The following is a 26,784-nucleotide window of genomic DNA, read 5'->3' on the forward strand; positions in this document are numbered from 1 at the left end:
ACAATGCAAAAACTAGTCGGGTCCAACTTCACGCAGAACATTGATGTAAACAACCAATTCGACTGCAATGGTCATTTACACCAGACCGATGTTCTTCATTATGTTTCCGTAATTGACGACTTGTAGCACGGCCCACTTGGTCTTCTGCAACACACCGCGCTTACGCGGATCAGGTGGCCAGGACGAGCATAATTATATAGGCTATATCTTCAGGCCTCGGGTTGGGATTATGGAGTCGTCCTCACTCTCTGGAGTGAGCATTCTCGTGTGACGTTGTAATTGTGTATGATAGAAAAGCTGGACAAAAAACCAGTCTGACCTTTCGCACCATACAAGTCACATTCTGGTTTAGTATGACGCTACCAGCAATCGTGCTGTCGGGAAAAGTTTTTGCCTTTGTTCTTTAACGGCTTTCAGTCCTTACTGTAGTTGCCCCACAGTAACACTATATGCCCCGACTCTGTTAAGAATGGGCTATACCTATCCTATATAAAGTGCTTATCTATGACCAGGTGTGATTGTTATGTCGAATCAAAAGTGCAGACTTTTCGCCTAAATATAGCCGGTGCAGTCTACGCATTCAACATTGCAGATAAGCCTTCGAGTCCTGCATCTATAATATTGCCGACGCGTGTCACTGCATGCTAATCTATCGCATTCTCGGGCGCGTAACGTTCCCAAAGCCTGTCGTTAGCTGTCATCTTTCTATAAGGTTGTCATCGGCATGTGTTCGCACGCCAGTCGTTCGGAAAACGACGCCCCCATTTTGAATTTACGATGCCTACGCCACGCGCGCGGTCTCGACGACTTTCACACTCCGTATGATAGAATAACTGACGTAAGAGGAGCCAGTAGATACGTTGTGTGTCGCAATGACTTTACGATCAAATGAGTTTCATCATTGAAGCTTAATTTGATGGTGATGTAAAAGTTATTAGTCGGTTATCCGGTAAACAATTGTTTCGGTAGTCAATTGATTACTACGCTAGAAATTTCAGAAGCGGGATTGGGAAATAGATTGTTGTCTGTGTTGCATGCGTTAAGATTAAGATGTTGTCACAGCAAAAATACGCAGTGTCGCGAGACGCAGATCTTAGCTGAGAAGTTACCAATGAGCACCCAAAACATTCCAGTTTTCAGTATTGATAAGTTATGGCAGTTTGAATTTACCGCACTGCGTCTGGATATAGTGGTATGAAGATGCGACCATTTACCAGGGATGTAAACGCTGTAGATTTGCCATAACATGAATTCGACTGGCCGAAAATACTGATATCCCAATCGTGTCAGAACTTCAAACTTCCTGAAGGGCACGACCGTCTGCAGCAATTCCTGTTTGAAAGCTGAGAAACGCCGTTTTTTGCAGGTACATAATTACACAGAACAGGACAAATAATTATTTGGAAACTGCCATCTGGTTGAGGAGCCAGCTATGCTCGGAATAACCCGTAAATTGCGGTAAGTTTCATGATCAGAGGTGGATGGGTAAGCTCTTAGTAACATGACGGAACCCTTTCTCTGAAATACTAGTATATATTTCATTACGAGAGAAAGTGTACACTCCATAACTGAATCCCTTGCTTCTAATAATGCTATATTTATATTTATTAGTGATATATATATTCTGTGTTCTAATTTCGGTAACGTGTGAATTCGCGGTAATCTCTGAGATATCCATATGCAGGAATTCCGTTGTTGGTTGCCAGTGGTTCATACTGAAAACCCGGTGCCGCGGCGCCGAATATTACACACAGCGTTGACAGCGGGTCACATCTCCTTGATCAAATACTAAATATACAGTAGTTTAGTTATATATATATGTTGCAAAAGTGCCACCTTCATCAATGATTTGATTTTTTAAATTCGCTATGATATTCCGGTAACGTGGTTGGTTAGATGATCTGCTAAGTTGATGCATTCTCGGGCAGTACAAAATGGTCGACTGCGCGTTACGTTGGATTCGTCGTTTTCGAAGGGATTAATGATCTGCGTTCGGTTACAGTGGATGCTCTTCGGCGCACCTGATATTTATATTTCAAATAATATTCGAGAAATGTAAATTGGAGGTAGGCTATGCCCTGACAGTTCAAAGTCTGTGACTGACAATTCTTGAGGCTAGAATGAAGTATTGAGGGTAGGCGGATGTAATAGACACTGCGTTGTTTCCTGCTAAGAATTTTACCACAATTGACTTCTGCTGCTTTCGAAGAATTAATGTGGATGTCTCTGTATTATTATGTCTCTTGCTACAGGCTTACAAGTTAGTTGCGAATTGAAAAGTGTCAAATTTGTTTAAATTACAAAGCGAGGTGCGTTGGTTGGACAATAAAGTTAGGCATCAATAGCTTGCTAGTAGAATCGGTTGAGGTTTCTCGTCATTTCGCGTTAATAAGCCACAGCTATGTCGCGATTCACTGGAATATTCGTACCAGTTTCCGAGCAGAAACGTCAATTTCAATTAAACACTATCTAACTGAACAACCGCGGATGAAACTGATCGCTTTGGATGCGATATAAATACTAGACCGCGCTAATAAGTCAAGGCGAAAAGCTACAAATTAGCAAGGAATGGACGTCAAGCTCTGCGAGTTTCGGGCAATAGAAGTGAAGTTATGAGCATTAAGGTAATTAACTGAATACAGAGAGACAGAAATAGAAATTGACAGTACGGTATGAAATCGTACAGGTTAACGATACAATTACTTGGTGCAAAGAAGTTATATATGAATCGCGACGTTGTAAATATCTTGCGTAAATTATGTACAGAATCACTGATTGCTGTAGCTGTCTAGTGTCCGTTGATAACTTGAAACGCGCAATTTTGTATCGACAAAGGCACGCATCTATGATAACGTATAGATGAAATTATGGACTAGAAAATTTAACTTATGATAACATCTGCTCAAGTGCTCATTAATCAGCATGCATTATGTCAAAAATGCTGCTAAAACTGCAAGCAACTGACAGTGACGCGGTGTAACAGTTCAAATGAGTTGTCCCCAGTTATCTATCACATATCCTGAAACGTCATAAAAAGCAGTCCCAAAGCTTCCGTGACTGAGCGAAACTCCTCTGATTCCACACGCTACGTTGCGCCACACCGGATGACGTTTAAGCGCTGCTAAATTAAGAAAAACATATGGTGAAAAAATAGACTGTTCCGTTTTCAACGCGTCTGCACACCCAGCTCTAAATTTGCAGCTCGCGCCGAACCTAAAACATCGCGGGCTCATCTGCGTCGCGAGGAAGTCAGGAGTCTATGATATAACAAGTGGAGCACTAGGTTAAATTTATATAGCTTATCGAGAAATTATAAGCTACAGGGTGGCGTTTTAATGAGATTTTTATTACTGTCATGAGTGGTGTCACCGGCTAAATTGCTTTTTAATGTCTTCACGAAGATGCTAAGTCCTAGCATCGTAATTTTAATGTCCGGTAATGACTCAATACAAAACGAATTGCATGGCATTTGAATACCTACGCGCGTCAATCGAATGGAACCGTTTTATTACGCCCGGTTTGTTTCTGTTATCCAAACATGAGTCTCTGGAGCACAAATTGTCATTGGTTTTCCAGTTCATCATGTTTTGATTAGCTCAAACCTGTAATACTGACAACATCTTTGATGACGTTGATCTTGATTGATTGTGAAAATGTCGGAAGTATAATGATATGATATTCCGTTGACGGATTTTCTGTGTGTCGTTTGGCGACTATACAAGCCTCCAAGACGCGTGAATTAGTTCATGCAAAGTTTAATAGATGGATGCTTAGTGAAACCGCGCATTGCAAATGTTGCTCTTATTCATAGGATTAACGTTTGATTATGACCGAATCGACTGACACCCCTCGCGCATATCTGGGGACCACCTTCCCGCCAAATTTGACTTCGGACCAATCGTACAGAACATACGAGGCCGCCGCGGAAACAGTCGTCTACCAACCGAGTGTGATGCCGCCAGCGGTTCAGGCTCCATATTACTACCAATATTCCTATCAGTCTCCATCTGTTCCAGGTAAGAAGTTGGCAGTTTCGAATTTCATCTTAGCAGCGGACTCTGGTGCGGCGAAACGCAAAATGTGCTCTTGCCCTCGGTCTGATCTTGAGTGGAAATCAGTGTGACGCCACGTGGTACATGCCGTCAAAATTGCTAGCGAACACTATTGCTGAGCCCCACTTTTCAGTTTGTTTTCTAGCGACGTATTTTTGCCAACTGTCCGTGTATTGAACCTACAATTAAAACGCGTGTCGAGATATAACTGATGTCACGTCCGCTTTTTATACCCTTCGGTTGAGGGCTCTTTATAGTGATCTCTTCTATAAAGTGTTGCTGATGTAGGCTCCGTATTTCCATGCCTGGGACGTCCTATTTGGTGATACGAGTTTCTCCGAACTACATATTATCACCTAAACTGCGTTCGAAGCGTATTACTAAAACGTACACTCGGCTATGCGGCAGCTACCAACCAGTGACCTTGAAACGTATGATTTGACGGTAAAATAAAACAAACCTATATCCCAAAGATGATTTAAGACGTTACGTGGTAGCTCTCCACAGGACATCGACTTCCTTAATCCGCCGCCATTTTAGACATTTGCCTATCTGAAATTTCCGTACGGTATCTATAGATATAGCTATAGCTAAGCACATATGTTCGATGCTCAATAGCAAGAAAATGATCAGAGTACGTGGTATTTGCATGGTGGCCGGCTTGGAAGAAGATTATTTCGTAAATTCAATCGTTTATAAATGTTTCATCATAGGATTGCGATACCAGTGAAAGACAGAACGGTGCGGAAACAAGAGATGGCTGTTTCTCAAACACAAAAACGCACTAAAGCAGTGGTTCTCAACCGGGGGTCCGCGAAACCTCTGAAGTTGTAAAATGAATGATAACCTAATTTTCACTTTTTTATCAATTAAAGAAATGCATGAGACAGTTTCGCCTAATAATTGCGAAAACTTTAGGACTCACATCAATGAAATGGTCGTCTGATGTGAAATATCCGACTTTGCAAACTCATTTCAATTGTCAAATTACCAATAGTCTGCCAATGCAATCATATTCCTGCTTAGAGTTGTTTTATTGGGGTTTGTGGGAAAATTAATTGTTGGAGATAGCATGGTCAAACAGCGTGTCTTCGAAACGTTTGCAAAACATTTTAGATTTAGAGTTGTCAGTCTCAGTAAATAAATAAGTAATCGATTGAATTACAAATTCCAGAATTTTTTTCCCAATGTCCCAATCCATTTTCTCCCGCGATATAACCACTGAATAACTTCAAGATGCTAGTTAGAAATGACTAGGCTGGACGTGATATTTCATTAAAAATACACACCAAAGGCTGTCGTCGGAAGCGTTTCGCGTTAATATCTTTGTGAAAATGGATTTTTTGCACTCGTTAATATCAAATCGAATACGCGTGTTTCCAAGATAATAAATACAGCTGTGGAGTTCGCTTCGAAATAATATAAGTCTACCCATGGGGTGACATTTTCAAGAAAAGTCATTTTGTAATATCACTAGCCTACAACTAATAGTTGCACGAGACAGATGACGGTTGCACGATAATTGAGCTAATTTTGAACGGAAACTTGAGGGGGTCCGTGAAGACAAAAAGGTCGAGACCACTGCACTAAAGTACTATGAAGTGAAAGAGGCATACGTACGAAATTACACGAATTTCATTTCGCATAAACATTTGAGAATAGATTCGTTGGTATGCGTGCGTATAGCTAATATGCCCGTACTTATAGAATATCATTTCACAAGATGTAAAACTGCAACCACGAAGTCACTTTCTTGTGTTGAAATCAATCTCTCAAGCTCCGCCCGTCCTTTTCGCTTTTTCAAATTCGCATAGCCAAGACATGAATCCTGTAAGTTATTGCTTACAAATCATTTCTCAATTTTCAAGAACCTAGGCAGCCCGCACACATTCCGCACCGCAGAGATTCCGCACCACCCTGAATATTCCACATGCATGTGTCTGTATATCTGTAAATATGCGGTTGTATCAATTGTGTACCATCTAAAAATAGTATATTAAGCTGAAGCGCTCTCTTCGCCCCGATGATTCGAAATTTCATGATTGTGACGTCACATTTTGTGATACGATTGTTGTTTCTAATTCTCTACTAGTAGCTGACGATTACCCCTGACGAGTTAGGGTTCATTTCAATATAAATATGCTCTTCGGTTATATATATGTAATTCATGGATCATGTTGGCTTATTTAATGTGAAGTCCATGTCACTAAGGCTAAACGTTGTATACTTATTTATTAGATTCGAATTCCCTATAATATATAATGTAATAGAATTTTACTATTACTAAAAACAAATTGTGATATTACAGGAACGCTGGGCAGCCCGGTCACCTCATACTTTCCCCACCACCCCGAATACGGAACATACCACCATGGCATGGACTGGAATCACGTCCCAGTACACGAACAAAACGGCGACCGTGACTTGGACGCCGTCGCTGCCGAAGAACACAACGTTGCCTCCGTACCTCAAGACTCTATCGTACTACCGGTGGTAGATAAACCCGACTATCTCCACGATCAAGAGATCGCGCGGTCCAAAGACAGTACGTACGATGTGCGCTACAGAGATTCGGCCGTGGCTTGTAAATTGAGCTCTCTGAAACAAGAAAAAACGTCGGACATAGACTCTCACGAAGACCCGGACAAATTTTCGTCGCCGGAACGAGTTCAAGTGCACGGTCAGCACAATCCCGCCCCGGTCACGGAGACTACGTGGTCGGCGCAACCGGGTTTCCATGATCACGGCCTGCCCATTCGAAATCCGCACGAACTTTCCCCGACTGTCACTCATTCTACAAATGTCGGTAAGTTTTACGCTTCGAATCGTCAAAAAGCAAGCATATCTGATCTGAAGTGACTCTTTTTGGTACAGATCTTTATTATACATTTTAGTAATATTTACGTACCGGTAACGAATTCTTTGCAAACATATCATATGACAAGGAACATTGTTTTTTGATCACGGCATAACACTGTATGTCGTGACACATAACCAGCAAGTACTATGGTCAATTGGTCAAATATAGGGCTGGGCGCAATGCTTCGATTACTCGAAACTCAACCGAGTATTCACTCGAATAATTCGAGTCGAGTAGCGAGAAATGATTTATCAAGTACTGAATATATATTCTACTTGACAATAATTTATCAGCGGGAATTACTGTGTTCGATGCCATAGCAAGGAAAACCCGCAAAACGGTCGCCAAGTAACGCTGGCGTAAATGGTTCAATTCATTTATGTATTTACTTGACCTCAATGTATCTTCATATATAATTGTACTGTATGTAGTATGCGTATGCGCAGCCACCTTGAATATTGGCGCCTGACCCACCTTCAAACATAATTTGTTTTATCGAAAGAGAATGGTGAGGTGGTTGTGGCGACTATTTTGTGAATTTAAACTGTCTGTCAAATCTGGTGATATCACTCAGCTTTGCATTTTGTGACTTGATCCCCCATTGAAAATTTGACAACAAAGTCGCATGTTGCAGTGTGGCTAGTAACATATAAATTCGGAGTTAATCCCAAATACACAGGTTGGCTGGGCGGTTACATTGTTTGTGACTTTTCATCCACTTTTTAGCATTGGAAGGAAGCCAATCCGAGGATCTCATGCATCGGGAATTATCGGCCACCAACTCACATGTAAGACTTCAATCCTGTTTGCACATTGTGTAAAATCAACCTAGGGCGTAAATCCAAGGTTTTCCCGATGAAAATGTCCCATAGCAGTTAATCATATTGATTAGACTTCCATATAATGTAGTTCAATCTACACGATTATATAATTACTAATGTCCAAATTTGATGGCCCTGGATGCGATTGACTGTTATATACTTGATAACATTATTATATTGTCGTGCTTGATATGTACATCACGATCTAGTTTGTGCGAGGAAGCTGCATGATGACAATATAGAAATTATTTGTACTGACCAACAATGATGTGCGTTTAATTATTCACTGTTGGAAGTTGTGCATTACACGGTTACATCATGCATTAAATAAATTACCAATCTTGTTTACGCATTTGTTACCGCTCATTTGTGACTCCCAATAGAAGTTACTGAAATTTGGGATTGATTTTTCCATTCGACCGATGATCGGCTACAAAATGGCGAACAGACTCAAGCCGTTTTAATGACAGGATGACGCGTCATAGTAATCAAGAATTTGCCTTTGTTTTTTAACGAAAGACAGCATGCTTACTCCTCTATCCAACCGTCCCTTGGCTGTATTCAAACATCAAAACTAGCTGTATTCGTTGCAGGCGATGTGTGTTCTGATATCCCCCACCATATGTTCAACTGAAGTCGCATCTAATGGGTGCTATCTAGCCGACGTGCGATTGTCACTTTCACTATGTTGACAGCCCTATATATCACACATTGTGGTAACTAAATTTAGGAGCTATTACAGTGCACGTTGTATCGCGTGTCAATTTGCACATCAATCAAGACGGATCAAGTTTTCTATGGCATGAAACAGATTTTGTATTTCTCTTTGCCTAAGATCGATACTGAGGACGTGTATTCTGCGTCTCAGACTGTTTAGTTACATATATCACACTGAGATCCTTCTTATTTGTAACAATATCCATCGCGTGGGATGTTTCTTTCCTCTGCTAGAATCGGATAGCGTATAACGTAGGGTGTAGTTCTGTATTGCAAATAACGAGCGGGCCCCATTGTATTCTTGTTTGCTTTTCAGTTGTCGCACAAGTTGGCATGGAAGCGTCATGGTTTCATACCTTCTTATGTTCTTATCGCAGGCCAGGTTTGGAGGCAGTCTGGAGCTTTCGCCAAGAACAACGCCACAAATACCAGCCGCGAATTTTGGCTTCCCTCACCCGTTACCAGTTAATTCCTATTCCTACCCGAACTACCAATCCAACGACTACATCCGGTACGGGTACGCCCCCTCTCTGCAGCAGACTTACGGCTCATACTCGGAAGGATATTACGAAACCACAAGAGCCGACGCCGATGCGAAACTGCGCATGTCTGTTCAGCACAAAACCAAACCAGGTATATATGTATGGAAACTTGTGCCAGTCGCACAACTTCCTCCATACGTGTCTAGCGAGACATTCTAGGAATTCGAGTCGCCTCTACATGAGGCTGTAGAAAGTGTGCATCAAAGATAACGGGTGATTAGAATTTTACCGAAAGTCCTATATTCACACCCACCTACAGTGTATAAATCTAGGAGATGTTATTCCTATCTGTGCACTTACCAGCTCCCTATTAGCTACAAATCTTGCGCAAGGGCCTGGCTGACAATCCATTTTGTCTGTAGTGAAGATCTATCAGCCGCTGGATATCGCAATATCCACGGCAGCGTAATCTCACATATTACCAGCTAGTAGTCCGAAAGCAGTAGCAGAAGCGGTGGCGACGCGGGTGACACTGTATATTGTGACGTAATAACTGAGGCGACGTATGCGGTTTTTCACATCGCTTGCGGCCTTTCCAATAACCTTCGATTTTGTTATACTATAGAAATTAAACAAAATCGGTCGTTGCCGTTCCATGTTTAATTTCTATAGTTATACGCTTGTATTCCCTGCATATCGGGTAAAGCCAATGAAATAGAGGATTCAGTGACAATTTATGGTAGGTAACTAGATATTCAGTACACATAGCGCTTGCTCTTAATCTAAACCACAACACCCTAAATAATCAATTATTATATGAAATCTATGATAAAAAAGAATTGGTTTGCGATATACCAATGGTATGCACTGTGACACACGGCATTAACCGGTAGTCCCGCTATTACTTTGTCCAATGCGACGATGTCCGATAGTCTGATTTCGGGCGATTGGATTATATTCCTGTATTGCAGTGGTTCTCAACCTGTGATACGCAAATTCATACCAGGTGGTGCGCGGTAAAGGCATTTCTTTCAAGTAAAATTACAGTTTTCACCAAGCGCTGACGAATTTTTTCTGATCAATACCTCGTGCATCATTCGACACAGGTGCACCCCGCACAGATCAGCTTACAGACAATAAACAATTGCAACTATCACAATAATTTTGTCTTGTTCGTGTGTGTTGGGTGGATTATAGCTCATGGACCGTATTTGTTTTAAAATCTCCCAAGCTGACTTATTTTTTAATCCGCCCATGTTTATAATCATGTATACATTTTGAGTAAAGTTGAGGTTTTCGTTAATTTGGAGGTGAGCAACAAAATCACAGAACCTCGAGGTGGTTGAGAACCACTGCTATATTTCTATTACAAAGTAAACGCTGAAAATATGGCTTGACAATGGGCAGAGACAGTGCATAATGAATTGTAAAATTGTATGTGACGTCTACACGAAAACAGCGACACAATGCGATGTGCTTGTCGCTGTTTCCGGTGATTTAGCAAGAGTTGATGTATTCTATCTAAATTCGACACGGAACGAGCCAAAACTAGGATAACCGGGTCTGTTATTAGACACTGTGACACTTTCTATTCCTTCCGCGGCTTTGAATACGCATTGCGGAACAATAGCTCAATGTGAATGATACCTGTCGCGCGTGCGTCACAGCTTATTTTATCGCCATATGCTGAATATATGATGATTCCATTGTTTTTGCATCAGGCGACGGGATAAATAGTAGGAAATGACTTCCGCCACAACGGCTATCGAATTAGAGAAACGTGCTGGGCGCAAACTGTTGATATCGACGTGCATCCGAGAGTTCAAAAGGCCGTGGTGTCACTCGGCAATTGCCTTCACTTCAGAATTGGTGAATTTTGAAGTCGAAAGCATTGTAGATATACACCGGATTTTAATATCTATATCGATCGTAACCGGGCAGTTATTTTTTTTACAAAGAAGAAAAGATTCAGAGTCACGGCTGCGAGCTAAAAGCACACTCTTACACAATCCATCACGTCGCCAAAACACCTCATGTAGGCCTATTCGTTAGTTGGTACCTAAACGGGTTGGTGACGCACTATACGCAAGGATGCGATGTGGGAAATACGCAAATGGGATCCGAAGCAGGACGGGATATGCATTTCCTATTTTCAAGCCCGGTTTAGGAATATTTTGATATGCATAAAAACTGTCAGCAAAGGATATCTATCTGCGAGTCGCGAAGTCGTGACTGTGTATTGTGTATAGGTTCATAGAGCTGTGTGTGCGTGCTGTATGTGTCTGTATTTTTGGAATTCGTTTTTCCAATTTCCACCTCTGAAATCTAGGACTTTTAGTGTAATTTCTGCAAATTGACTTCTCATTGAAACGGCCATGTTTCATTTGGCGTTTTCTAACATTAAATATGCGTATCACTAATCTAATGATGCCACGCGATCGCAATAGTCCATTCTCAAAAGTCAGTGACGAAGTAAGCTTTTACTTTTTCAAGCGTGCTCGATTTGTTTTCTCAGCATTAACTTTCACTAAAGATCAAATCTAGGACTAATACACTTCCCATCGTACTTGAGCAATTTTCGAATCCATATTACATACCAATAGTGCAGTATAAATTTTGCCATGTAAAAAGTGACTTTATTTTCCATTCGAATCGCCGCAGTTGTTCTAATCACGTGCTGTAGTATCGAAGCCAAAGACTTCAGTAGCTAAATTTGTTACACTATGGTTCATAAATAAATTTGGTCTGTTTAAACACGTTATAAAGTTTCAGATATAAGCATCTTTTAGATTTTAAAGTTGTCACATATTAATGATATTATTATTTACTAACTAAAGTACAGGGCCCGTTGGCACTAATAGACTTTAAGCTATGGACGTTTACTTACATCATGATTACTTTTCGCTTTTGTAATTTAAGAATTGATCTCCATGGCTCGCACTGTCAATTGATGCTTTCACGTGCGTAGAATCAGCGATCAGTTTTTCACTTCCGGCCGATAGATGGCGCTTGATGGACGCACTTCGATGCGACTTGAATCACGCTTACTATTTGCAGTATCAGCTCAGCCAGACTCCACCGCGCAAACGAAACCTCACAAGAAGATCAGAACGTCTTTCACCAAGGACCAGGTACAGCAGTTGGAAGACGATTTTCTCCGTAATAACTACCTGACGCGGCTTCGGAGATATGAGCTCGCCATGAAGCTGAATTTATCGGAGAGACAGGTATGCGACAGAGTTGCACGACTACAAAATTTTCAGATCTGTGTTAGTGCTACGAAATAGTCATGGTTCAGAAATACAAAATTACTTTAGATGGTGTGTAAGCTTGATACTGGGATCGAATCACTGAGTCAGAGTTGGACAGCTAGACAGTTTTCAGCTATTCCAATTTAGATTATAGGATAAGAGTTATGGCTAAAAAGAAACTAGAATCGCTGAATTCGCAAAAACTTGGAAATTGAATTCGGTTGCGGATTAGAACGAAATACGACTAAATTAAAGCTCAGTTCATATGAAATCAAATCAGTGTTCATTATCACAAGCACGAGGATGGCGAACGGCCGGTCTGTACACCAAGCTTGGCTCATTTCGTACTGTAGATCAGCTAACCCAGGGGTTGGCAAACCACGGCCCGCAACGACGTTCTGTACGGCCCGCGAGAGTCAAAAGAAAAATATTGATCAATGCGTACTGAAATCGAATTAATGCAGAGACTTGAATAAACTTTTTCTTACTATATTTCACCATGATCATCCAAAGGCAGTGGTTGTCAAACTGAGGGCGAGGCCCCGTTGGGGGCATGAAAACATCTGAATGGGGGGCGCGAAGCTGAGCTCGACTGAAATTCATTTCGCGCTTCGCGCGATTTACATACAACTAATAATTATTGTTCTGTATTTAGTCTGAATTTCATATTTAAAAATCTCACATCCACAATCGTAACCTTCCATGACATCAAACTATATCCGTTAGGTTTGCCAGCATCCTGGTTGCGTTTTGTGAATTGTGATATGACGATAAGAACGGGGAACGCGAAATCTTTTACCATCATAAAGGGGGGGGGGGGGGGGGGGGGTGGCGTGTCTTAAAAAGTTCGAGAACCACTATTCTAAGGTAAATACTTGCTCTATTACTTGTTATGTTCAATTTTTGGCGCGACAGCCCGATCTCAAGGCCCACGCAGTTTGAAAGGTTTCAACTGCTAAACATCACAGAAATCCTAAACGAGATTGACATAATTCGGATCACGGGCGTGATTTCAGATTGGCCACTCTAGTTTTCATTATTTCAGTGATGTGCTTATAAAACCGAATATCGCGTGTCTTCGTTCTCTGTATGCGTAGAATTAGGGTATTTATATTTTATATACAATTTTAACAAATTGGTTTTTGAGGTCGACCAACCTATGAAATCACGCCACTGTTTCTGACGCGTGTACAATATCAATAAAGCAATGTTTGGTTTGTTTTAAATAAGCGTTATCTCCATGTCATCACTATATAATAAAATACCAATATTGCGTTTTGGTGTATAATACGAATTTTATAGGTGCGGCCTGCGAATGGATTCAGATGTTGAATGCGGCCCGCGAGCTCAAAAGTTTGCCCACCCCTGAGCTAACCTGTGGCAGTTTCTGGAAAACCAGAAATGACATCGAACCCACGACCTACTGATCAAGAGGCCGGACGCTTCACCATTACGCTATCTTAGAGTATAGAAACTTTTCAAAACTTGAATTGGAAATAGGTTACCGGCATTTCTAAGCAGTTTAATTAGAGAACGGGAATTATCTAGTTGTCCAAGTGTTACATGCGGGCCAGCGGCTTCATGTCGCACAGTATCACGCTTTTTGGAGACAATGTGTATGCGATCGGAATCGCACTCAGCGCGTTTCTATTTCTGTTCAGATTAAAGTCTGGTTTCAAAATCGTAGAATGAAATGGAAGAGACAGAGCGTTGTGGCCCACCACAGTCACGGCAGCCAAGACAAAGTCAGCCCGATGTCGAATTCGCGCTCAGTCGAGTCTCTATCAGCGGACGAGAGCAACCCCGTCATCTATCAGCAGTCGCTTCTCACAAAACCGGACTACGCGAACGGTTACACCACGCGGCACGACTGCAGGCCGGTGACTTACAAAACTACGAACCAGTCGGCGTCTACCATGGCCGACTCTTGCTTCCTGCGAAAGCACGAAGACAGCGCCTTCCTTCCGAATTTGCAGGAAATCGGAACCGGAGTTGCGGTTATATCCTCCGCGAATCATTCCGATACAGCGGTCACGTATCCGGACAGCGAGACTACCAACGCGACGCTTTCAGTGGCCGGATCTCGTCAGGATATGGCGTCTATGGTCGGGCTGTCGCGCGCTGACATTAGGCAGGACTATCTATCTATTGTAAAGGTAAGTCTCCTATACACTACTTCATATGCGTTGCTGAAATGTAGCCTATAGAGTAGGACTGGTCACAATGATTCTAGTACTTGGATCTGAAGTGTAATTTTAATGATCCAAGTCGAGTAGTAATTCTTTGGAGTACCGATACTGAAGTTATACGCTCCCCGTCACTAGCAGTTAAATTCATAAACGAAAACTATAATTTCGATAGTATTTTCCACTGTGGAAGCCTCGAAAGATTGATTGGGCGTATCACAACATACGGAACATGTAGTATAAAGCTACGCATTTTGGTGGAAATAACATATTCTGTGAAGTTGTAATCAGCCCACGGCATTGTCGCAGCAAAGTGTAATGAGATACAGGCTTGGTCGAAGAAATACCAAATTACCTTTAATCTGATATAGGACCGTCATTATATTCTTTACAGTCGCTCAACAGGTACATATTGGACTTTCCGCATGACGATTCAGAACGGAATCAACCCTGATCTCGAGATACTCGTCTTGCGTTAATAGTCGGTTACGCGCTCACCAAATATGTGCTTGAGATATAGCATTATGTGACAAATGTGTATTACGGTACACTCTTTGAACAGGCGATGGGGGAATTTCACAATTTGTGTCTTTTCCGTGGAAATTATAGGTCTTAGTTACAGCGTATTCGGATGATAAAGGAAAATCTTTAGTGAATACCACCCGGGCATTTGTCGCTTGCCCTTCTATGTTTTCTTTTTTTACTTTTCATAGTGTAGGCTACATGCCTCCTATTTACATCGCCTAGGCCCAGATGGGTGTCTGATTTCAAAGACTACTCCAAGTCGTTTCGACATGTTCCTATCTTTTTATCGTATCGCGATCTTGTGGCGTATCGATATGATGAAATTGTTAATAAACTGCACTGAGCTGAACGGAGACGGTATGATTTTTTCAGGCAAACCACGCAAGAAGCAACGCACAAAGCACTAAAAGTCACGAGGACGCCACTCAATTGCTATACGCCAGCGAAGAATCAGAGCGCGCGAGAAACGGAGCCACGTCGTCCGCCAGACCCGCGAACGTTGACTTGAACGACATCAAGCCACCGAATTTGCAGGCGGTCACGGAGAACAGTTCCCAAATGAATATTATCCCGGGTATTAATGAACTGGACAATCAAAGGTGAAACTCGCCTCAAGTCCGCTATCTGACGGTTGGGATACGTTAGCGTTAACTGCCGAATGACGTGCTGTTGAGTACTACGGTGAAAAAGCAATATCGTACCAGAGTATTTGTAAAGGGCCAATAGCCCAATGTATTTGCACTACACCCGAGCATTACACTCGCTCAAAAAGCCAAATTATAAGAACTAATAAATCATTATTCGCGTTTATAACGCAGTGTCGTTACGCAAAAGATATCTCACTCGCCTACGACAGCAATAGTACGACTTGTCTATATATTTTTACAACCAAATCAGTCTTGACGTAAACGACACGAAAGATGAAATACGAACTGTTCGCGAAAAATAAAATTTAACTATTCCATTTTCACACAAATCGCAGCGTAATTGCTACATTAATTGCGGCATTTTCAATCCACGGCATTGCTAGAAAGTGCAATAATATAGGCATGCTGGTCGAAAAAATACCATCAGGCGATATATTCTTTGTGGTAGCATAAATGGATACATATTAAACTTTCCACATCTTTAGTAGTGTTATGATGTTACAAAGCGTGATACTCGTAACGACTCGAAGCCTTATACTCAATTCAGAATGGAATCGCACAGGCACTTGTGAAATAAGTTACTTCAAGGAAGTAATGAAATATCTAATTGATTACATGGGAAGTCAAGAAATATACATCGTAATTGCGATCAAAGTACTACCACTCAACTGTAAACGTTGAAATCATATCATTCTCTATATGCTTGTGTACGCGTCCGGAATATCGTCATCAACTCTCATCGAGTAAACCCCGCGATTTTCGAAGTCAATCGTACGCGCGCTGCCGGGAACGTATCCGATCGCGGTGTCGTACGCTACGCTTTTATCAGAGGGTCCCCACTTCGGACTGGGCTTGAACAACTGACATGAAAACGATTCGGTTTGCTGAACGTGAAGTCTTGCGGTTAAATCAAACGTCTAACCTCTTTTATACTCTCCCCCTTGAGATAGGCACCGATCATCTTGTACACCATGCATATCGGAATAGCCGCTGCGCACGTAAATGTCATGCACAGGCCTAGGTTCTCTGCCCACTGAGGATATACGTAGCCGTCGTACGAAATAGGCGTGTGGTAGACGGCAGAGTATATCGTGATGAACTGAAACACGAAAGGCCGCGTTTTAAAAGGGTTGGTTTGATGATGAATATAGCGATTCGCATCATTCAAATGTGCGCGGTAGAATCTGTATGATCTGGTCGTTACTTGATAACAGCTGTTTTTCAACAAACACATGATGCGCTGGTTACCGCAATAAAAGAATTTGCCACCTTGAGCTATTTTTAGCGATCGTCACTTTCACTCACAATCAAACATATTATATCCCATTCAGGCACAGAATTGGAGTGACTTCCACAGCCATTGGGTATATTGTGTGTCGAGCACTACTCCACGATAAATATGAAAAACTGCACATATTACTACTACTGTGTTTACTTTTTCGTTTGAGCGCTTTCTCATTGTATTGTTGAATAGATTCACTAAAAGCTTTTCGTCTGTCTCTAGTCAGTAACCTACGTTAGTAACATGGCCATTTCTACTCGCAGTTTCGGTAAGATTTTGTCATACGTAGCGACGGAATTACGAAAATAAAGAAATATATTAGTATACAGTGCATTACGATACACGGTATATACCATTGCATTCTAAATGTGCATGGGTAAGGGGTGTGGACGAATAACTTGGGCGCTACATCGTGAATACTCGACTCGGACTTGTTCAGATAAAAGTTTGGGAAACCACTCTGAAACATCTCTCTCTTGGTACAGAGTAGAATCCGCAATAACTTGGAAATTCAATTGAACTCCAAATTGGAAAGAAATGCAGCAAAAGTCAAGTTTTGTTCATATCAAATCAGATTTCATGCTCATAAGCATGAGAATGATATATGTATGTACAGTTGTACATCATTCTTGACCCGATTCGTATAATACGGTTCTCCTACAGCATTTTCGGGACAACCAGAAGTTACAATACCATTAGAATGAGAGCAAAGAAACATTTCACAAATTCGATCAGAATAAGATTACCGACTTTTCGCTCTAATTAGTCTAACTATATAACTATAGAATTATGTTATTGTCCAAGTCTGGTACAGAATCTCTCTCTTTTCTGAAGCCCACCCCGCAGCTGCATAGCACCAGTTAGTGAGACAATATCGTATCTCACCAATATCATTGCCGGTGTAACACCCATCCACCCGAGTCGGAAGTATATGTTCGGTGTTGACCCCAACATGAGTTCAATATCTCGATTGAATCTCCACCGAGTTGTAAAGAAATACCCTGAAAAACAACGCAAATCCACACCGGGAAACAGGAATACCAACGGTCGTCAAACTTACCGTAACCCCAGTTCAGTGTCACACACAGAACGAATGCTAATATGAGTAACCCGTAGAAAGAGGAATACCACTCGTATAGATTGAACCAGTATATTCCACCCTAGCCAAAAATAGCGGGCGTGGAAAGTGACAACGATGACGCAATCGCATTCAATACAAACCTCAGTCACGAGCAGTAAACCCAACAGAAAGCCGGTTACACACACAGCGACCATAAGGTGAATCTTTCTGGTGCGGAAAAAGTTTGGGAATTCGTCTGATATACCGGTAACCACGGTTTCAATCGTAGCAAACTGAAATGCATACAGTATTAACCAGATTGTGATCGTGGATAAATAGAACTACTGTAAAGTCATGACCATCTGCATATTTGCACTACGCACTGCACGAAAATCGGCTGTAAGACCGTATGATACCTCTGGTGGCAGATGATGTTACAGAATCGAAATTCTACTGTTGCAGCGGTCATAAGCCTTGCAGTGGCGTTGCATTAACAGGTCTACAGCCTATCATTCTATTTGCTGTTTGATGGGAATCACCGACTTGCGCGTTAAATGAATATATTCGTCCGATCCACGTTGTCACTGAGTCAATTATCGTCACAAATTCTCAACTATCTCCTTACCTGACTGTCGATTCCGAGTAGGAAAAGCATGATGAAAAACAAAACCGACCACAGCTGAGGAAGAGGTAACAACGAAACTGCTTCAGGATATGCAATGAACGTTAGTCCCGGGCCTGAGTGTAAAATATGTCAATGTAGTCGTAGGAAGATGATATTGTTGTGTCAACCGAGTCTAACCTTCACTCGCGACATCCTCTACGTCCAGTCCAAGTCTGAACGCCATGTTTCCGATGATAGAAAATATCACGAATCCGGCAAACACGCTAGTACAGCAGTTACCCAGTGTTACAATCAATGTATCTCTGTGAATATGTGTACAGTATTTGGACAAGCTATTTCATGCTTTTAAACCGTGGTTCACAATATTTTTCAGGCTCAGATGTGTGACCCGAGCCTACCTTAAATCGATAAATGGACAGTTGGACACTGGACACGGACAGTGGACGTCGGACAGCTTTTAGTAGGCCACGCCCGATTTTGACCCTGCTTACTCACTGTGCTTAGCATGTAGGTCTGTAGATGGTATCCTGTATTGTATATTGGTCATTTTGTTGATCGCGATCTATTAGTACGATCGCGCAGTCACCAGTCATTCCTAGTATATTGCGGTACCGTTTCGATCGCGACGGTTTCTGTAGACCACCTAGCAGTTATATCCAAAGGCCATTAATACGTGAAAGGGGCAATTTAAACATCAAATTATTGTTGTCGGCACCAAATCCAAACCTCAATTTCAGAGCAATGAGGTCATAACCAAGGCAGAGAACTCTTCGCAGCCAATGATCTAAAGTATTCAAATCGCAGATTGGTCAGTTTAGTTTCCAACGTGCCGATATCGCCTCCAGTGGGCGATTTTGAAAAACAAGGGGTGAAAATCTAAAAGGGGGCGCTAGGAGACGAAAATGTTACAGTGTCCAGTGTGATATATTAAACTAACACGGTCAGAAATGCACACGAATACGGCTTATTCTGCATATGATGCGACAAAAGATCAACTCAACGGAAGTTAGACGCGTATATACCGGTTTTCCTGGCACCTACTACCTTAGAAAATGCCCTATTTTAGTAGATTCGTCAGTGATCGGAGTTAGGTTATTAAATATTCCTATTTTATGTCCTCCTTTTCGGATCCGTAAGTATGGAGGGCGACAATTTGTGTCGAGACTGACAAGTGGGCGATGAGTCGAAAAAGGTTGGGAAGCACTGCGCGTATAGATCGTAGCATCTTCGGCATCCGCAATGTAGAACTCACTCTGCCAAAATGCCATGAAGGCTCGGCATGAGCATTGAGCAGCCTTGATGCAGGTCAATAAGGAATGGAATTCGTTGGCGTTGAGGCATGCGTTCTATTGTGAAAATATTATGAATGTGCATTGCGCATTGCAATGCTTATTGTGGGACCCATTCAGGAATGAGGTTGCAGATGAACTTGCACATTCCACCGCCTCTTTCGCATTTGACAGTCAAGGAATACCTCAAATTACCTATAGAGATGTCAAGAATGAAGTACGCAAATACGTCTGGACTGAGTGGCAGACCGAGTACCGTTCAACAGAGACGGGAAACCACTACAAACGTTTCCACCAAACGGTACAAACAACGTTTCCCTCGATGCACAGATCGCGTTTGTATGAAACGATAATATTCCGTCTCCGATCCGGCCATTGTCGCCTAAAAGGGCATTTATTTAAAATAGGCTGCATCGACACGCCATTGTGTGACTTATGCCTCGTACCCGAGAATGTGGATCACTTCCTCCTCGTATGCCCAAAATACGATTGGCACCGAGCATATTTGGTTGATTTCTGCTTGAACTTGAAAGTCGAGTTCACCACATATAACCTTCTCGTACGACCAGAACTTCTCTCGCCTCTCGTTGAGTTAGTCCTGGCCAGCAATGTGTTGATTTGAGCAAATGTTTTTTAGGCACACGATTTGCGACATGTAATACGACATTTCTGTCGTGGCACACCTGACCGATAAGGTGACAAGCGCCACAATGTCCCATTTTCACAATTAATAATAATAAATCGTTCCATATTTCTAATCTCGGTTTCAATTTACTTTGGGGCAAACAAGTTATATATTTGACAGCAATATAAATTTGAATAGTGTGTATATTAAGAAGCAGTTTATCCGCCTTGCTGAAGTTTCAGTTTCTTCAACGCACTATCAGCATTGTTGTCCCTTACAAATTGAGAAAGGGTATCGCAATTGTTTCCACTGATTTTATTTAAGGTAAGCTGATATATAAGTATAACATAAGAAGAATTCTACCTGAACAAGTTGTTGTTGAACTTGTTGTATGAAGCAAAGGTTAGTAGCCCTCCGAACCCGATTCCGAGTGAGTAAAATATTTGAGTTGCAGCATCCTTCCATACCTGCAAGCATAATTGGATATGTGATATGGTTATCTATATTGTTATGGAGTGATTATAGCAGGGTCGGATAACCTGCCGGCTTTTGCCTATGGCCTGCGTCGTTATTACGTATTGGTATATGTAACCAACATAACATTAGTGTGTTTGTATAAATTTCCCCATGAAATATATTAGCAGGGAGAGGGTCTTCTAAAAGTAATGGCAAAACTGCTCTTTCTTGATAACAATTTTTACTGAATAAATACTAGTCAACCCTCAAGTTTTCCGGACCACGACCGGAAATATCGATCTTGCCTTCCGACACATGCCACCTATTTTTTCGCCACTCCTTTTATATTAGCTTCATTTACTTTTCATACAGTATACACTGTAATGCCTCCTACTTACATCGCCTAGGCCAGGAGGGTGGGTGATTACAAAGACTACTTCAAGTCGTTTCGACACCTTCCTATCTTTCATTATTGTATCGCAGTCTTGTTGTGTGTTGAAATGATGAAATTGTTAACAATAAATCGAACCCGCATTACTTACTTACACCCTCACTGGGAGCAGAATCTCAAGAATAATTCTTACTAGCGTGATTCCGCAGAGTAGACGTGGAATTTGAGCAGGACATTAGAAAATGATTCGCGATTCAATCGGGCCGAATGCCCAATGTTCATTCGACCCAGCAATGATAAAAAAGTTGTTCTGATTTCCGACGTCAAATCGGGCTAATATTATGCTGTAATCAACTACCTTGTTCGGACCCGATGTATAAGTCCTAGTTCCATCGCTACCACAGATTTAGGCTCCGCTGAGGATATCTAATGAAAATATTGAAATGAAAATTGCAAATAGCATTGTGATCGCTTAGAGCAGTGGTTCCCAACCTTTTTTAGACACGCCCCCCTTTATGATAGTGGAAAATTTCGCGCCCCCCTTATCTTCATATCACAAAATCCAACCGGGATGCTAGCAACCTCAACAGATTGTTTTATGGCATGGAAGGTTATGACTGTTGATGAAATAATAAAACAATATGAAATTCGGTCTATATATAGAGAAACACGCGCGAATTGGAGGTAAATCGCGCAGAGCGCGAAAATATTTTCAGTTGACCGCTTCTTCGCGCCTTTTTCAGATGCTTTCACGCCCCATCCCAAGGAGGGCGTGCCCCCATGTTGAGAACTACTGGCTTAGAGCAAACATTGTAATATTAGCACCACGGGAACACTATTATTACGTTATAACATCCACGATATCACATCACTCGTGTGCCCTAGGTTTGCATACCGAGTTTGAAAATGAAAAATAATATATGACTGGCCCCCTAAAGATTTGTCTAAAGTCATAATACTCGAAAGGTTCACTATACATCTGATGAAGCCTATAGCTAGAGATAGCACGACAATATCGAAAATACTGTACGACGAAATGCCTCACCTTAGCATCTGATAAAAGCTCCCATTTCGGTACAATATAAAAGTAAATTCCGTCTCCAGCTCCCTCGAGAGTAACTCCACGAAAAAATAGGATAATGAGAATAAGATAGGGGAATGTTGCTGTGAAATATACCACCTGGAATAACGCAGAAAACAGGCGAATCATGCCCCCAAAAGAATAAAATTTAATAGATTACGATACGAGACTGACAGACTGTATACTTACTTTCCCTGATGACTTTACTCCTTTGGCCAAACACACGAAGACAACGATCCATGCCAGCAACAGGCAAAGACACAGATCCCACAAAACTTCTCCAGGGTCATCAATGCCCGTACTTCTATCCATTCGCAGAACTCTGTATCTGTACAGCGTGCAATACATGCAACATATAGTAATGGATCGGTTTTAGGGTTGCCATATTTCGCGAGTCGGAAAGAGGACACTTTTTTCAAATCGCAAAGTTTAGATTACTGGAATAGAAAACTGACGATTCTGAAATTTGTCAAAGCTATAAAGGAGGACGAATTCCCAAAATGGAGGATATTTAAGCGTCCCGGGGCACATTTTCGGTTTCCTGAAAACGGAGGTTAAATCCTCCTAATGGAGGACATTTATGGTAGCCCTAGTTGGTTTGAATTTTGCGTTCCCCATTCAATTTGCCTTTTCCGTCCCTATGTCGCATATTCAATAGCACCAAGAGTTCTGGTGTATAAAATACGACTGGTTTACACCACATTACTATTTATTACGCACGATATATATATATATGTCTGATTGAGAGATATAGAGTATTCACATCGATGTCGACTATTATGCAGGCTAAATACAGGAGCAACATTCATACTTCCAGTATTCCTCGCTTGGGCTAACCCGTTTTGGTGCGTCTGTTGAGTTGATCGTTTGGTTAACGCCAAGTGTAGTAGTATAATCTGGTGACGCCGTCGTGGAGTTTGCAAAAGTATCATTCTAAAAGGGATTGTTAATAACAAATTGTTAGTAATCATATCTCCGTTCGGGAAATAAGCCAAGTTAGTTCGTGATCTGTTTTAACACGTGTGTGAGGCCTATAGCATTAAACATGATGTCGTCAACGGGCTTAGCTCATCGACAGTATGGATGAAGCAGGTCAAAATTGTAGCTCTGATGTTTATTGGCGAAATGATTCGCTCTATTCAGACTTTCATACCTCTGTCTGTGGTAATAAGTGTATTTGCTTAACTTCACGTACCAGAATAGGCAGTATTGCATTTCAAGTTATTACGAACCCACGGTCACTCACTCCGAGGCTTTGTTGACAAACGGCATCCGTATTCCAATCTTCACACGTCAACGTCCACGGCAGAACGGATTGAAATGACGCAAACAAGTAGAACAACGCGTAAGCGATTACCATGTTGTAGTAAATGGAGACCAAGGCGGATACTGCGATCATTCCTACCCCGATACCTGAAATGATTGAACTGTAATCGAGAATAATCCCGCCTTCGTATAGATCGGAACCCAGATGACTGAGAGTAGACCGTAAAGCAGGGGTTCCCAAACTTTTTAAAACTGTGTAACCGTTCGTATTACATACATGAACGGCGTACCTCTCACAGCTAATGCTGCATAAACAGTACGCAATTGTATGACAAAACACAATAACAAACTATGTAGTTACACTTTCAAACGCCATTTCACTGTGATGGATGATCGTGGAGTTACTCCAAGAGTAAATCTATTCTTGGAAGTGTTTTGGAAATTCTGCCACGAAATGTGTTCGGCGTCCTACACATTTGCGCATTCATGAAAAAACCTTGCTCACAAGTTGCAACTGCAACCTTTAAGTGAAGGGGAATGTAATAATAACGCGTAACGCTTGCGACGACACCTTTGGCTATGATCGCAACATGTAGGCTACCAATATAGTCATTTCTATCTATCATCTCATCTTGAAGATATTCTGGAATAGCGGTCATGTATATCATAGGAGAAATAGGAGATCTCCACAGACTCATTATCTCCAAAACACCAACAAAATTCCTGAACAGCAATATGTTAGTACAGTGGTTCTCAACCTTCTTGTCTTCGTGGCCACCCTTTGAACCGTCACGGACCCCCGCGGACCCCCTTGAGCTTTCGTTCCAAATTTGCTCAATTATCGTCAACTGTCTTGTGTAAATGTAGACTAGTGATAACAGCCACAAAATGATTTGTTTTGAAAATAACAGCACACTATATGTAAAAATTGGGTAGACTTTTTTATTTCGAAGGGAATTTTCCAGCTGTATTTATTGTCTTGAAAATCAGCGTCTTCGATTTGATATGAATGAGTGTCGAAAATCCACTTCCACAAAGATATATTGGTGGTGAATGTAATATTAGAGTAACGCTTCCGACGACAGCTGTTGGGGTGAGTTTCTAATGAACATATCACGTCCAGCCTATATATTCATTTTTCTCTACCATCTCATATTAAAGTCATTTAGTAGTTTTATTACAGGAGAAAATGTATTTCGTGGCAAGGATTCAACTTCTTCATTGGGACAGATTTGCAAATTTCAAACGACCGTTTACTAATTTGCTGAGACTGACAATTCCAAATCCAAAATGTTTTGCAAACATCTCGAAGTCACCCTGTTCTACCTTGCTATCTCCGACATTTTCTTTTTCACAAACCCCTACAAAACATCTCTAAACAGCAATATGTTTGCATCAGCAGGCTATTGGCAATTTGACAATTAAAATGAGTTTGCACAGTCGGATATTTCATCTCAGATGACCATTTCAATGATGTGAGTCCTAACGTTTTAGTTATTATGAAGCGAAACTGGATCATGCTTTTCCTAATTAAAAATCTATTAAAAATTAGGCTGTCACTCATTTTACAAATTTAGAGGCTTCGTGGACCCCCTGAAAATGCTTCACGGACCCCTGTTGAGAACCTTTGTTTTAGTCTAGGTAAGCTATTGGCAATTAGGCAATTAAAATGAGTTTGCACAGTGGAGTATTTCGTCTCAGATGGCCATTCTGTTTATGTGAGTCCTGAAGTTTTAGCAGTTATGAAGCGAAAGTTCTTCGTGATTTCTTTAATTTAAAACAAAATAAAAATTAGCAACTAGTTTTGCAAATTCGGGGGTTTCGCGGACCCCCGGTTGAGAACCACTGGTATAATGTTAAAAATTCATGTCTAGAAACTCGGACGAGTTGCATATATCTAAGCCCAACCGTAGTTAGTTTCATAAAATCAATTGCCTTAAAGGTTTTCGTTGGCTCCTAATCACCGGCGAAGCTGCTAAAGCAATGACTCTCTGAGAGTGCTATAATTAGGCAGATATGAATTGCAGCAGCAAACGTCCGAGGACTATCGATGCATAAATATCATAATTCGTAATATCATAACAAAAGCCAAATGCTTGTATATCACTCATTCCACTGTCGTGCTATATCATCAGGATGATAATATATACGTGTCTGGCACCAGGTCAGGTTGAAATACTTCGCAAACATGACCTGTCACTGGAAGAATGAGGGTATTTCCAAGATTTTGTATTCACCCCGACGAGTGTGTTATTGAGCTGATTGATGAATGAGTTATGATAATACACCACGGATACAGTCACGTCGATGGATATGTGTAGCTGGATGCTTTTTCTTACCTTTAAACGCAGGGCTAGCTCTCCAAGCCGACACTGGTCCAAGACCGGAGAATTGACCCAGGGTGAGCTCCATTAAAAACAACGGTATACCGGCCAAACACAACATGATGACGTACGGAATCAAAAACGCCCCTGAAAACATGATCATCATAACCAATCTCCCAGTGGGGTACAAGTTAACAAAAAATGTTGTTGATGATAATAATAATAATAATAATGATTCCTTCAAGCGAACCGCTTCGGTAGATGAGAAAATACTTACCTCCACCATTCCTGTAGCACAAATATGGAAAGCGCCAGACGTTTCCCAATCCGACGCAATAACCGATGCACGAGAGTAGAAATTCAATTTGCCCTCCCCACTTCCCACGGTCCTCATGCTCATTGACAGTACCTGGCCCTGTTTTCTAACGAAATTAACAACATGCATTAAATATCGCGATCAAGGCGGGAATGGAAACTATACACTTCCCGATTTGTGAGCTGGAATTTCAAATCGAGTTAAATTTATCATATATTATTTTCTAAATTCGATATTAAATCCTCTCACCGTCTCGTCGCCCATGCTGCGTATGCTTTAATCTGTAGGCCAGATGTCCTTAAATTAAAAGCGTATGGGGTCATTCACAACAGAGAGTATGATACAGTCTAAAAATTAACAAACACAAGAAATAATATCTGATTCTAGGTAGCCAGTTTGATTCTGCTGTCTGACGCGTGACGCGTGTACTTTATTTTGGGTTTACCAATTACATACACCTATTTTTTCAGGTTTTACGAGAGACGAGAGTTCAATGGAATAGTACCCGTTCTATTATACAAAATGCAT

General features: G+C 41.4%; 2 protein-coding genes across 5 annotated transcripts; one reads left to right on the top strand and one right to left on the bottom strand.

The window, feature by feature from the left end:
• The first annotated feature begins 1,224 nt into the window (after positions 1-1,224).
• Positions 1,225-17,028, top strand: LOC145433079 (uncharacterized). 4 transcript variants are annotated; one of them, XM_080309991.1, is made up of 8 exons: positions 1,225-1,366; positions 3,812-4,016; positions 6,361-6,858; positions 7,639-7,700; positions 8,828-9,083; positions 11,990-12,159; positions 13,845-14,339; positions 15,267-17,028. In XM_080309991.1, the coding sequence occupies exons 2-8, from the start codon at positions 3,827-3,829 to the stop codon at positions 15,495-15,497; spliced, it is 1,902 nt and encodes a 633-aa protein (XP_080166117.1). In that variant the 5' UTR covers positions 1,225-1,366; positions 3,812-3,826; the 3' UTR covers positions 15,498-17,028. The 4 variants fall into 4 exon arrangements, with proteins under 4 accessions (XP_080166117.1, XP_080166114.1, XP_080166115.1 ...); XM_080309988.1 differs by having other exon boundaries at positions 1,328-1,458; XM_080309989.1 differs by lacking the exon at positions 1,225-1,366 and adding an exon at positions 1,384-1,529.
• On the bottom strand, positions 15,601-26,667 carry LOC145433080 (sodium-dependent proline transporter-like). Its single transcript, XM_080309993.1, has 15 exons — positions 26,506-26,667; positions 26,218-26,362; positions 25,956-26,087; positions 23,597-23,763; positions 23,162-23,283; positions 22,540-22,678; positions 22,315-22,449; positions 20,786-20,889; positions 18,686-18,810; positions 18,509-18,621; positions 18,045-18,176; positions 17,884-17,983; positions 17,709-17,824; positions 16,464-16,640; positions 15,601-16,401 (listed from the first exon to the last, which is right to left on the bottom strand). Exons 1-15 carry the CDS (start codon positions 26,518-26,520, stop codon positions 16,237-16,239), a joined length of 1,887 nt encoding a protein of 628 aa, XP_080166119.1. The 5' UTR covers positions 26,521-26,667; the 3' UTR covers positions 15,601-16,236.
• Between the last annotated feature and the right edge of the window lie 117 nt (positions 26,668-26,784).

Source organism: Botryllus schlosseri, chromosome 2 (assembly GCF_051294905.1).
Source record: "Botryllus schlosseri isolate E-star chromosome 2, Bs_hap1, whole genome shotgun sequence".
NCBI classification, from domain to species: Eukaryota; Metazoa; Chordata; class Ascidiacea; order Stolidobranchia; family Styelidae; genus Botryllus; species Botryllus schlosseri.

Bases quoted from the DNA above. Each gene is read 5' to 3' on its own strand.
- LOC145433079 (XM_080309991.1), top strand. From the start codon at position 3,827: ATGACCGAATCGACTGACACCCCTCGCGCATATCTGGGGACCACCTTC. The intron at 7,701-8,827 runs GTAAGACTTCAA...TTCTTATCGCAG, and splicing joins TATCGGCCACCAACTCACAT to GCCAGGTTTGGAGGCAGTCT. The intron at 12,160-13,844 runs GTATGCGACAGA...ATTTCTGTTCAG, and splicing joins TGAATTTATCGGAGAGACAG to ATTAAAGTCTGGTTTCAAAA.
- LOC145433080 (XM_080309993.1), bottom strand. The intron at 26,088-26,217 runs GTAAGTATTTTC...TCATGTTTTCAG, and splicing joins GTGCTACAGGAATGGTGGAG to GGGCGTTTTTGATTCCGTAC. The intron at 22,679-23,161 runs GTATGAATGTTG...CACGCTGTACAG, and splicing joins CCAAGCGAGGAATACTGGAA to ATACAGAGTTCTGCGAATGG.